Genomic DNA, 13,479 nt, shown 5'->3' with positions numbered 1-13,479 from the left:
TTTGTTTTTTTTCAAACACATCAATTTAGAAAATGCTGCTTCTAAATGCTGTATATGTAAAGAGAATGGTGGTGATTGGTGTAGTTGTAAAATTACATCATCGATTTCGATTTATTATGGAACTCTGAATGCCCATCTATTGAATTTTCATGTTGTGATGAAAATGTTTATGTTTTTTTTTTGGCTGCTTGCATGCTTGCAATAATTGTTATTTGTTATTTAAAATGTAAATGATGATGATGATGATTTGGAGAATTTCGAAAAAAAACGATCTTCATAATAATAATTTTTGGTGGCTATGGCGCCAATATTCATAGTGGATAATGATGTGAGAAAGTGAGCAGCAGCAGCAAAACAAAAACTGAACCAAATAATGCAAATGAATCTATGGTTCATTTTTTTTTTTGTCACAAATGATACAGCTGATCTCATCAAAAAAAATTTGTAAATTTTGATTTTTTCGTTTCATTGAAAAAAAAAAAATTCATCCCGCTACTACATTACTGTTTCTCATCATCATCATCATTTCAGTGTAAATGTTATTTAGTGTGTATGTTTGCTTCATTAGTTCAAAAGTTGTTGCATTCATTTGCAAAAAAAAAAAAAAAAAAAAAATACTCACCCACACACACACACACGCACAAAAACTTGAGCATAGCGGATTCTAAAATTCTTTTAATTCACATACAAACAGACAAAAATGTAAAATTCTCATCTTGTGAATGTTTATTGTTTATTTGTATTCGTTGTTTGTGTGTGTGTGTTCGTGTTTGTTTAGTATGTAAATGTATAAAAAAAAAATAAATCTTTAAAGAATTCGATTATCAATGGCGTATTCATCACACACACGCACCATCATCATATCATCAATAACCGTGTATATGATCTATTGATGATCGACAATGAAATTCAACAACGTTGAAATAAAACAGACCTTGATATACAAACAATTTTCATTTTTTAAACTTTACAGTAGAAAAAAAAACATTTTCAAAGATTCTTTTAAATTCTTCATACAGTCATTTTTTTTCATTGACAAACGATATCATTGAAAAATAAATTCATTCATTTTGAATCTTCATTCATTGTGACTTGTTGCATGTTATTTTTTTTATGTTTTGTTTTGTTTTGCTTATTCACCGTGCATAAGATAGCACCGGAAATATTCTTATTACGCTTGAAGAAAATAATCAAACCATACAATCATCATCATCATCATCGTCAAAAGATTCTTTATTTTTTTACCATAAATGTCATTTTAAAGATCATCATGTGGCACGTGTCATCTAAATGAAATATCCAACTCATCATCATTTGACTAAAGACAACCAAAAAAAAAAAAAAAAAACTGGCCACTTCTGACACGTGCCCACTCTAAGTATTGTTAAATGTTGCTTCCGTTGTGATTTTTTCTTTGGTAAATCTGGCCATTTCTTTTTTTTTTCTTTCGATCATCTTTAACCATTAACACACCATCATCATAACCGATAAAGAAATATCTGGTCATTTGAATTTGGTTAAAAAGAAAAAAAAACGATCGTTCTTCAATGTTGTCCATATAGTCATATAAACACATTTTACTTGTAATCGATTTCGACCATATGGTCTACAGATGTGTATAGATGATGATCTTTTTTTTTTCTTTGATGATGATGATTTTGTCTTATTTTTTTTTTCTTTCATTTACAAATGTGTTTTTTTGTGTGTGTGTGTGTGTGTGGCAGTAAAAAACATTGAAGCTTCATTTAGATTGAAAATTTCTTTCCAATAGTCGACACATCAGTGTTGTATGTTAAGTTCATCTTCATTCAGTATTTTTTTTCCTTTTTTCTTTTTTTTTTTACTTAAGTCATTTTGTGAATAATCTTTTTTAGCTGGATGAATAAATGAATGATGAATTTACTATCAGTATATGAAGACATTGGAACAGAATGAAAAAAATATAACAGCCACATACACACACAAAACACCATACCACCACCATCAAACGGACAATGTGACCGACCCATCATCATCATTTTTTTTTTTCATAACAAAAAACAAACAAACATTTGAATAGCACCCAAATGTTTTCTGTATACCCTTCTTATATTTAGTTGTCTTTGTGTGTGTGTATGTATGTCGGTGATTGTCAATTCTCATTTCAAATGTGACAGTTTCACAAATTGTCTCATCATAAGACCCGAGAGTCTCAACGAATTTTCAATTCATTCAATGTTCACTGTGCCAAACCAAATGGTCGATTTATTCATTCATTCATTTACTTTCATTGTTCCTAGTTCATTTTATCTTTTTTTTTACCGGTTTTCATTAAATTTAAAATTTTTTTTTCAACAAAAATCAATCGATATAGCTAAAAACAATGGCCCTAATAAGGTTACATATCATCATCACAATTATTGTTGTGTTTACATCATCCATATCGAATTCACATCCGGTTTCCGTTGCTAATGGAAAAAGTAAGTTTTTTTCTCTTGATTGTAAATATTTTTTGAATTTGTAATAAATCGATGAATATTGATATTTGGTTCTGTATGAATCCATATTTTAATATTCTCATGGTACATATAAATCGATTTCGAAATATAGTCATAACCTTGACTTGATGAATTGGGAAAAATTTTTTCTTCCCCGCATTTTGACCATTAACTGACCAAAATACTCACACACACACACACATGTCACTTGACTTAATTTCCACTTTTTTATTTTATTTCTCTGTGTGTGTGTGAATTCAACTTTGAGAAACTTGATACTTGACCATTATAAATTTTTTGTTTTGCTTTTTTTTTCGTTCCGTTTCATTACATATCTAGGTGCTGCAACAATCATTCTCATAAGACAACAAAAGAATCGATCTTCAAATCATTTTGTTCGAGAATTGAATCAAAATATAACCTTCAATTGTCGTGTTGATTATGATGATCATTCAAATAGAAAAAATTTGCAATTGAAAAGATCTTGGTATCGTGACAATGGCCAATGGTTAGGTCCAATAGAAATTAAAGGCAAAAAATTTATCGGTACCGATGAACGATATCGATTCCAATCAGCCAATATGGATGAGGCTAGTTTGATGAAAATCAAACAACTAAATGAAAAAGATATGGGAATATATTATTGTTCTGTTTGGATGATCAATTCAAATGATCAAACATTAGTTTCGAAAAATGAAACATTTAAATATGAATTGAAAATCATTCAGCCACATCATCAAGTTGATGATCATTTACAACCGAATGCTCAATTGTTTCGAGCGGAAAAATCAACAGACAATCAATCAATGATTAGAAATGAAATAAATCATACAGTGATTGATGGTAACTCACATACATTTGATGTCGATGTTATCGGTAGCGAAACATGGTTATTTGGTAATGATTTTCACAATGAAAGTGGCGATGAATATGAAGATGATGATGAAGAGGATTATCTAGCTAAAGATCTAGATGAAGAAGAAGTTGAAGATTTTCCATTAAATTGTAAGTTTATCATCATCATCATCATTCATTATTGAATAAGTAATAAATTGAACATTATTTTTCACATACACACAACAGCAGAACCAAAATATATCGACAATGATGGCAAAGAGTTTCGTATATACAATGTAAGCGAATTTCCTTCAATAATGCAAATGGAAAAACAATCAGGACATTTAGTTAAATTTCGTTGTCCAATTCGTGGCCATAAAAATAATACCAAATATCGTTGGTATAAAGGAACACGTATACTCAAAGGTTTTACCCGTAATGATGGTGAAAGTGTAAGTGTTTTTTTGGTCTATACCTGTTGATTTGAATAATTGTTTTTATATATATAAATATATAAAGATGAAAATTGATCGATGGAAATTAGATCTAGAAAATGTTGGTGAATCCGATTCTGGTAATTATTCATGTAATGTACAGAATCCATATGGCCATTATAATTTTACATTCGATCTTCGTGTACATTGTAAGCTATAAATATTCTATTGAAGATTTTTCATTATTTTTTTTTGATTGATGACTGACTGATTGATTTCCGACTACGATCCAGATTCATTACGACATCCACCCGTATTAACTAATTTGAATGTCAAGATCAATAATACAATTTCTATTGGTGAAAACATTACATTCGATTGTCGATATCGTTCATCAGTGAATGCTAATTTTAGCTGGTTCCGTGTTTATTCAAATCAAACATATAGAAAAATTAATGTAAGCATTTATATCATCATCATAATGAATGATCATTTTTTTTGTTTATTTTAATATATTCATAATCAAATCAATTAATCATCAAATATGAATCACCCATACGAATACACACACACACACACAAATTAGGGATCATGGCTAATGATGAATCTAGTAAATGTAAGCACTGATGATAGCGGAAATTATACATGCATAGTCAGCAATCGTTATGGAACTATTGAACGTTATTTCTTACTCAACGTTATTTCAGGTATGTTTTCTTTTGATGTTGGTTTTCAAAATTCATATTCTAGTCTATCAAAAAAAAAGCTTCTCATTACATTTCTCTGACATATGTAAATCAAAGATCGAATTCATTACAACAACATATCAAGACAAAATGAAAATTTTTTGTTTGTGTTTGTTTATGTTTATGTGATTTGAAAAATTCTGCCTGATTGTTGTTGCTATGTGTTTGTGTTACTGTATAATGATAATAATAATTAATCGCCTTAATAGAGTCGAAATTGGATTGGAACCATATTCGGCGCTTCAGTTTCACAATAACATCTAGATATCGTTTTTAGTTTAGTTTGGTTGATTTTTTTGTTTTTGTTTCTTGTTTCTAGTCGTACAAATCATTTATTAGTTTACATAACACAGTCAGCCATGATTTTGTTCATGTGATGATGATGATGATGATGTTCAACAACAGTAACAGAGAGATAGATTCATGCAACAATTTTCTATTGAACATCATCATCATCAAAAAAACTGTTTGAAACAATTGGCAACAAACAACTAATGTAATATAATGTTGGCATTTGTAATGAAGCCGGAATCATGAATATATATGCAGAGAAATGGAAAAAAAAATCAAACAACATTAGCCAACCAGAAAAAAATGAACAAACAAAATGTTGCTTGTGTGTATATGATGATGTGTGTTCTATGATGTTAACATATAAATGTCGAACATTATCCAATCTGCATCTATCTGGATTGGTCTAGTTTTTTTTTGAATTTTCATATTTTCAAATCGATAAATGAGTCATTTATGGATTTATAAAAAAAATGGTCAAAACCAAATCATTTAGGAATAAGAAGATGACCAAATGACAAGATAAATCAAATGAAAGAAAACCCTAAATAAATGCAATATATATAGAAATATATTTCAATTTGTTTCATGCCGCGCTTTTTTCCTTTTTCGCTTTCTTTCACTTTTTTTTCATTCATTCATTCATTCGTTTTTTCATTATTTTTATTTGTCAAAAAAAAAAAAAAAATTTGACACTGTAGAGACATTTTCATTCACACCATATGTGCACCACATGTTATTGGTATTATGTTCATTGATATTGTTGGCAACGTTGATGGTCACCTATATTCTATACAATAGCCGTTTACAAACAAATAAAAAGATAACTATTGTAGCACAAAAAAGTTTTATAATCAAAAAGAAAATTATACTTGAAAATCCAATGTCATATGATTTATCATCGAATGGTGGTGATGATCCAACATTGATGATCAACAATGAATTAGGTAATCTATTGGATGGTAAAGGAAATTCGTTTGATATGTTTTCACCATTGGTCAAAATTGATTGTGAACACATTTTGATTGATTCAAATGATGAACATATGGCTAAAAAATCTGGCATAACACAATATGAAATACCGTTAGATAAGGAATGGGAAATGGAACGTAACAAGTAAGTTGACCAATAGAATAAATATATAAATGAATCAATTAACCAAAAAAAAAAAATTTATCTTTTTCTATTTTTTTTTGTTTGTTATCAATATCATTATCATCATCATCATCATCAAGTGTTAGGATTTATTGGAAAGAAAAATTAGGAGAAGGTGAATTTGGTACCGTAGTCAAAGGAGAATTGGCAGATTCAATATATAAAACTGAAGTGGCTGTCAAAATGTTAAAAGAAGGACATTCTGATGATGAAATGATTAATCTGATTTCCGAATTAGAAGTGATGAAACGTATTGGAAAACATCAAAATATAATCAATTTGATTGGATGCTGTACACAAAATGGTATGTGTGTGTGTGTGCTTAATATTAACGTTTTTTTTATAATCCCTCAAATTGCTTTTCATTACCAGGACCACTATGGGTAGTCGTAGAGTATGCACCTTACGGAAATCTTAGGGATTTTCTTCGCAAAAAACGAGAAGAAATGATTGCATTCAAACAACAACAACAACAGAACAACGGTATCAATAGCCCAAAAGAGTTTCATTATGTTCCTGAAATGTTTCAACATCAGCATCATCATCAACAACAACAACAACAACAGCAAAAGCAACAAAAAACATTTTCATCATTGACATTTTTAGATCTGGTCGATTTTGGATATCAGGTTTGGATTTACTTTTTTTTACATTAACAACATTATTAAATTAATGGTTATGTGAATTCATTATTATCGTTGTTGTAGATTGCTCGCGGTATGGAATATTTATCATCCAAAAGATGTGTACATCGTGATTTGGCCGCTCGTAATGTTCTTGTTTGTGAAAATAATATTCTTAAAATTGCCGACTTTGGTTTGGCACGAAGAATTCAAGGCGATTATTATCGTAAAACAACAAATGGTCGACTGCCCATCAAATGGATGGCTATAGAATCATTGGAAAATCAAATGTATACAACACAATCGGATGTTTGGAGTTTTGGCATTCTATTATGGGAGATAATGACATTAGGACGAACACCATACCCTGGTATCAATGTTCATGAATTATGGAAACGTTTAGAAGGTGGATATCGTATGGAACAGCCAATCAATGCGGATGAACAAATATATGATATTATGCGTCGATGTTGGCAAAAACAGCCAAATGAACGTCCAAGTTTTGCACAACTAGTCAAAGAAATTCATAGAATATCATTTTCCTGTACAAATAGAGTATGTAATCTTGACTGGATTCGATCGGAATTTTCTAAAAAAAATAATCATTTTTTTTGTACTTAAAAAATATGTATAGGAATATGCAACTCTTCATTTTCCAGGTGTTGATGTCCATTCTTCAGCATCTAGTTCCGATGAAGATGAAACAAACGAATCGACTATTGCTGCTGCATCCGATTATGATAATGATAGGCTTAGAAAAAGAGATGATTATAATGATAATGATAATGAACATCGATATAATAATTGGCATGCATCAGCGGCCACATTTATGCCAACAAAAATCAATTTACCAATATCAACATTAGGTATATCGGATCCAGCTAATGATAATGATTCATCGCCGGGTAAATGGTTCAATATGAATACATCAAGATTTGCCGGTGCTAATCATCATTATATCAATGGCAATGCATTACGTGAAACATTATTGCGTGAACAATCATCAACATTATTCCAACAGGAAAATAACAAAGTGTCAAAAGAATTGGATGATTACACAACTACAAACGTTGTTGAAGCAATTGTATATCCAAATGATCCAACAACAACCCAATTCATACATCATAATCGTACATATGTGAATGACAATGATTTAACCATCATACATAAGGACAAGGATATTACAACCACATCATTGGTGGTCATGCCACAAACGAATTCAATAAAACCGGCTACCATAATCAACAAATGTTATGATTTTGATTTTTTATGTCGAAAAGCGACGAATAATCATCCAATATCATCATCATCATCATCATCACCATCATCAATCACAGTAGCCACATCAGCTACTATGATTAGACCGCAACATGAAAAAAATGAAAATTGAACCACAACAACAACAACGATAATCAATCATTTTGATTATCGGATTTAAGATGTATTGATAGATAGACACACAAAAAGAATCTTTTTTTTCGGTATTACTATTGACATAAATGTGATATTAAGCAGTTTTCATAGACAAAATCATCCTCATCATCATAAACACACAAACAAACACACACACTAGTCTGACCATTGCATTATACACACACACACACACCATACAAAGAAAAATAACCGAAATGACAAAGCTTATATCCGACTCGATAACTATACTAAGTCCAATGAAATCATACATAAACACACACACACACACACACACACGACTCGACGATTCGGATCGTCGGCCGATCCAAAAAAAAAAAAAAATTGAAACACACCCGGTATCTTAAAGGCAAGCAAGGAAACACATAATATTGAAAGAGAATTTCACAATTGACCGATATCGTAGGTGTTTAGTGTGTGGCGAATGTCAACAACTGTCATATACACTTGAAAAAATATTCATTTATTATTTTCAATCATTTTTTTCCCCATTTCCACACACACACATTTTGGATCTGGCTCTCTGTTTTTTTTTTCTTCGTAACGAAAGTTCCTTTCGCACGAATGCTTGTTGTTGTTGTTGTTGTTGTGTGTGTGTGTGTATGTTTAATGTTTCATTTATTCGATATGATCATTGATCATTCTTTTTTTTTATTTCTCTTTTTGGTTATTTGCTTTGAAAACCTCATTCATCTTGGATCGTACAACATATAAATGACATGAATTGTCATTATTAATTTCATCATTATCATTAACAATTGTTGTTTACCAGTTTCGAATATTCTTGGTTTTTGTTTTTGTTTTCTTTCTGTTTTCCATTTTTTTTTCACCCCCCCATACACACGCGCTCATTTCATTGTAAATATCATTTTTTCTTCTTGTTTTCAATGTGTTGTGTTTGTGTAAGTGTAGAATCAAAGAATTCAATTCACACCATTTTGGATCATTGAGTAAATATTGATTTTTGTAATTTTTCAAAGAAAAAACTCTTATCCTGTACTGTATGTTTCCTTCTTCCTATATCGATTGTACGATATGGTTTTTTTCCGTTTCGTTCATCACATCATTCAATCAATGGATATTGTGACAAAATATTAATAATAATTGTGATGAAATGATTGAATACACAGCAACAAACAAACAAACAGACATTCTACCCCGTTCATTCAATATCAGCCAACAAAAACAACAACAACAACAACAACAACAATCATTTTATTGACGAAAAGAATTCATAATCATCATCATCATCATCTTTTTTTTATTATTTAATTAACTTTATATCGTGATTGTTCGATATATTGGTGCATATCAACATTTTGATTCATTATAACTCACACACATAGACACTCACAATTAATCAACCATTAATATTTATATGATATGATAAACTAAATTAAAATTAATAAATAAATAAAAAAACAAACAAATTATGGTTCCATTATCATCATTCACATCATTCAAATCATCGAAATGCAAATTTCATTCTACCATGATAATTATTTTATTTTCATGGTTACTATTTGGAGCATTATCATCATTGGGTATTTTTTTTTTGTTATTATTATTAGTTAACAAAATTGAATCAATCAATTTATAATCAATTGATTAATATAGATCCTATGGATATTGGAAATAGTCGATATTTCGGTAAATATGTTGGATCATTTAATCGTGATTGGAACAACAATCATCATCGTCATCATAATATTATTGTTGCCGGTGATGTTTATTTTGTTAATAAACATACATTGTTTTTATACAATTTTAGTTTCGATGGCCAAGAATCAGGTAGGATTTATTTTATTTTTTTTTACACTTCATTATTTAAAAAAAAATCACAAATTCAAATCGGTCTACACACGTGAACAGTTTTTTGTCTGTCTGTGTGTGTTTCAGGGCTGTATTGTAATAAACGCTTGGTCGATTGCTAATAGATAAAGAAAAAAAAAGAGAGTCAATCGCGGTCAACATTAGCATTAATAGTTTTTAGAAAAAGAGATCAAAAGAAAAAAAAATTGTCTCATGTAAAGCAAAGGAAAGAAAAAAAAATTATTATCAAAGCAAATGTGTAATGTCTAATTTGCATAATGTATCTGTTGTTGACCACACACACACACACACACACACACACACACAAATTATATATATGCCACATACATATTTTTTTAAGCCTGTCACTTATAAAAAGTCTGGTTTTTGTTTTGCAGCAGAAGCCAAAATAAAATATATACCATTTTTAATGATCATGTTAACTTGTGCCTAATGTTTTGGCCTTGCCCGCCGAAAACTCACACACACTGATACATTTACGATCAATTTATGATACGGAAGCAATTTTTTCTTCCCTTAAACTTTCATTTGAACATAAATTTTTTTTTACATAACACACACACACACACACACAGTCAAGATTTAATTGTTTGATTGTTTTTGAAATTTGTTTTTTATATGCACCCGATTTAAACATTTTCATAACATGTGATGATTTAGATGTCTATTTCAAAGTTGGTGGCTACAACATTGGCCACAATGGTGGTCATGGTTCAGAAGGAATCATATTACCTGATGAGCTTGGAAGGTGAGCAATTAATTTATTATTAGTGTAATGATGATGGAGAATATTCATTTTGTTTTTTTTTTCATTGTAATATAAAAGATTTCATCAATTGGGACGTTATCAGAATCAAAATATTTTACTCACTTTGCCGAAAGGAATTTCTGTGGATAAAATTCGTTTGATTTCATTGTGGAGTAAAAGACTTTTGGTAAATTTTCATGAACATTTTCAATAATCATAATCAAAATCATCTTTGAAAAAATGAACAGAAAAATCTTGCTGAGATACGTATTTTCAAATCGATTGCCATACCAGAAATGAAAAATTTAGGACCATTGATGGACACAAAAGATTTGGTAAAAGCTAAAACTGTTATGGCTGTCGATGATAAAACCATTTTGATCAGGTAGATTTGAAAATTATGCAGATGATTGGATGATAAAAAAAAATTTGAAATATTATTACATATACAATTTGAATTACTTTAGAAAACTTTACTATAGTATCGAATGTTTACGTTGTGGTTTTTTTGTTGGCCATGGTACGATACCGAATTTCTATGGTATTAAAATACCGGATGAACATGCAAGGTTTGTTACATTGTGGCACATAATTTGTAACCTATATGATCTAAAAATTTAAAAAAAAAATTCAATTAGCTTTTCAAAATTACGTAACTATTACAATGAAGATATCATATTACGATTACCACGTGATATAAGTCTTAATAATATTGATTGGTTCGCTATATATGATCCGGAAAATAATAAAAACTATGGCTACATTCGAATCAATAATAAAGATTTGAATATACCGCCAAGTATGGCATTCATGTTGACTTATGTAAGCATACAAACGACAACCAAAATAAAATGGATAAAAAATGGTCTCGTCTCTTTTTTTCTTTTCTTTTTTTTTGCAAATAGGTCACATTATTTTCCAATTGTGAATCGATATTACCTGGATTGATGCATGTTTCATGGGAAATTCGACATCCAGATATTTACATACAACTTGAAGCAAGAATCGGTAAGTATAATATTCATTTATTGATGGATAATAGTCTATTGGGTGCCATTCTTCAAACTGATTTTCAATGTTCTTTTCAAAAAACTTGAATGTTATTTATATGCTTGACAACAACAAAAAAAAATTTGTTACAACTTTTGACGTGGACCAAACATATACATCTATATAAAGCATCGAATCAATATGCTGCATTTGGATTGAGGTATTCGTATAAATAGACGTCATTAAATGAAACACTTCATGTTTTTTTTTGTTTCAAATCTAATTTGATTTCTCCCCAGTGGTTCACTTAAGCAAAGTAAAATGATTGGATCCGATATATTCGTTACATATTATGATGCTGACAGGTAACTTGTATATAAATTCTATTAAACAATGAGGATGATCAACCAAACGAAAAAAAATACATTTCTTTTCTTTTTTTTCAATTTATTCTTGATATTTTGTTATAGTAATAAAGTTGTTCTGGAAGATTTCACTGTAACGGCCAAAACTCAATGTAACATTCAAACGGGTATCGGTGTTTGTCCAGATACGATCGTAGGCGGTAACAATAATCTGGAATTGCTTATGTCTAGTTACATTGATGGATTGATCAAAGTTACATTTCGACGGACAATATCGGTAATGGGTGATCATCAAAATGATCTACCATTTTTAGTTCATGATCCGAATCCAATTGTTGCAGCAATCGGTACATTGGATACACATAAAAATCCAAGTTATCATACGGTAGCAGTTAATACTAAATATCATCAATCCAAATATCGTCCAATGACTGTTGTTAATTTTGGCCGTAAAAATTACAAAAGAAATTGTCATGAAAATTTATGGGACAAAGTGATCAACGAACCGGCAAATATTTTCAACACCATAGCAAATTCACAGCTTTCTGAGACAGAAATTATTTACGAACTTAGACCATGGAAACCGGCCATAATAAAAACCAACAACAATCACGTATTTCATGTGGTAATTGGACCAGCTGGTAATGCACAACAAGGCTATACTTCGATCACTGGCCAAGAATCGCCTGGAATTGCATTCTGGATAAATGATTTACTCATACCAGAATTACATGTAGTTCGTGGTCATGATTATACATTTTTGATTGAAACCGGTGATAATCGTACAGATAGAAAACATTATCATCCATTTTATATAACTGATTCACGTGAAGGTGGCAATCCTAATAATTTTTCCGTTAATCATCATATCTATGCTGGAGTTAAATTTCATGATGATATTGTTGATCCAAAACCAGGAACAGGACGTTATTGTGAATTGATTGAAAGTTCACGAGTTGATCCATCATTCATTTATTCTATTGAAGATTATCGTAAAACATTACGATTATATTGTGGAGTATGTTTCGTATAATTAACATTACTAAAACACATGATAATTAATTTTTTTTTTTTATTTTTTTTTTTGTTTGTTTGTCGGTTGGTTGGTTGGTTGGTTTGTTGGTTGGTTGTTTGATTTTTTTTTCTATAGAAAGGAAACGTTGGATCATTTCGTTGGAGACCTGACAACAATACACCAGATATAGTATTTTATCAAAGTTTTACCGAAAAAAATATGGGATGGAAAATCAAAGTATCATCATCATCATCACGGATATCATTACTAAAAACATTAGCATTTATTATTGTTGTTGTTGTTATTTTGTTGTAATTTTTTTTTCTTTCATTTGTATGATTCGTGTGTATGTATCAAAAAAAAAATAAATAAATAAATAAAATCAAACAAATTCTATTTTGGAAAAAAAAGAGAGAAGAAAATTACATCGTTTATATTCAATCAATCACTCGCTAGGTGTCATTGTTGGCCGGATATTCACAAAAAAAAACTACTATTATTCACCACTATTGTTTTCTCATATATATTGGTTGT

The 13,479-nt window shown here is 29.9% G+C and overlaps 2 protein-coding genes across 7 annotated transcripts; both read left to right on the top strand.

The window, feature by feature from the left end:
* The first annotated feature begins 54 nt into the window (after window positions 1-54).
* Window positions 55-9,424, top strand: LOC124498557 (fibroblast growth factor receptor 2). 6 transcript variants are annotated; one of them, XM_075729777.1, is made up of 12 exons: window positions 55-702; window positions 2,354-2,459; window positions 2,817-3,482; window positions 3,561-3,766; window positions 3,834-3,957; window positions 4,042-4,205; window positions 4,335-4,455; window positions 5,487-5,901; window positions 6,021-6,244; window positions 6,313-6,569; window positions 6,648-7,118; window positions 7,198-9,424. In XM_075729777.1, exons 1-12 carry the CDS (start codon window positions 553-555, stop codon window positions 7,951-7,953), a joined length of 3,660 nt encoding a protein of 1,219 aa, XP_075585892.1. In that variant the 5' UTR covers window positions 55-552; the 3' UTR covers window positions 7,954-9,424. The 6 variants fall into 6 exon arrangements, with proteins under 6 accessions (XP_075585892.1, XP_075585893.1, XP_046918283.2 ...); XM_075729778.1 differs by having other exon boundaries at window positions 55-972; XM_047062327.2 differs by having other exon boundaries at window positions 55-1,378.
* On the top strand, window positions 9,347-13,355 carry LOC124498560 (protein Skeletor, isoforms B/C). Its single transcript, XM_047062331.2, has 12 exons — window positions 9,347-9,538; window positions 9,612-9,785; window positions 10,488-10,575; window positions 10,654-10,762; window positions 10,824-10,960; window positions 11,043-11,144; window positions 11,214-11,397; window positions 11,481-11,583; window positions 11,755-11,785; window positions 11,865-11,930; window positions 12,036-12,948; window positions 13,081-13,355. The coding sequence occupies exons 1-12, from the start codon at window positions 9,427-9,429 to the stop codon at window positions 13,258-13,260; spliced, it is 2,199 nt and encodes a 732-aa protein (XP_046918287.2). The 5' UTR covers window positions 9,347-9,426; the 3' UTR covers window positions 13,261-13,355.
* Window positions 13,356-13,479: the final 124 nt, after the last annotated feature.

The sequence above is a fragment of the Dermatophagoides farinae genome, chromosome 3 (assembly GCF_024713945.1).
Source record: "Dermatophagoides farinae isolate YC_2012a chromosome 3, ASM2471394v1, whole genome shotgun sequence".
NCBI lineage: Eukaryota > Metazoa > Arthropoda > Arachnida > Sarcoptiformes > Pyroglyphidae > Dermatophagoides > Dermatophagoides farinae.
The sequence above is the reverse complement of the archived record's forward strand: the minus strand, read 5'-3'. Positions and strand labels throughout refer to the sequence as shown.

Coding starts and splice junctions, on each gene's coding strand:
- LOC124498557 (XM_075729777.1), top strand. CDS start 553: ATGTTTGCTTCATTAGTTCAAAAGTTGTTGCATTCATTTGCAAAAAAA. Junction 3,958..4,041: donor ATTCGATCTTCGTGTACATT/GTAAGCTATAAA, acceptor ACTACGATCCAG/ATTCATTACGACATCCACCC. Junction 6,570..6,647: donor TGGTCGATTTTGGATATCAG/GTTTGGATTTAC, acceptor TCGTTGTTGTAG/ATTGCTCGCGGTATGGAATA.
- LOC124498560 (XM_047062331.2), top strand. CDS start 9,427: ATGGTTCCATTATCATCATTCACATCATTCAAATCATCGAAATGCAAA. Junction 10,576..10,653: donor TTACCTGATGAGCTTGGAAG/GTGAGCAATTAA, acceptor GTAATATAAAAG/ATTTCATCAATTGGGACGTT. Junction 10,961..11,042: donor GATAAAACCATTTTGATCAG/GTAGATTTGAAA, acceptor GAATTACTTTAG/AAAACTTTACTATAGTATCG.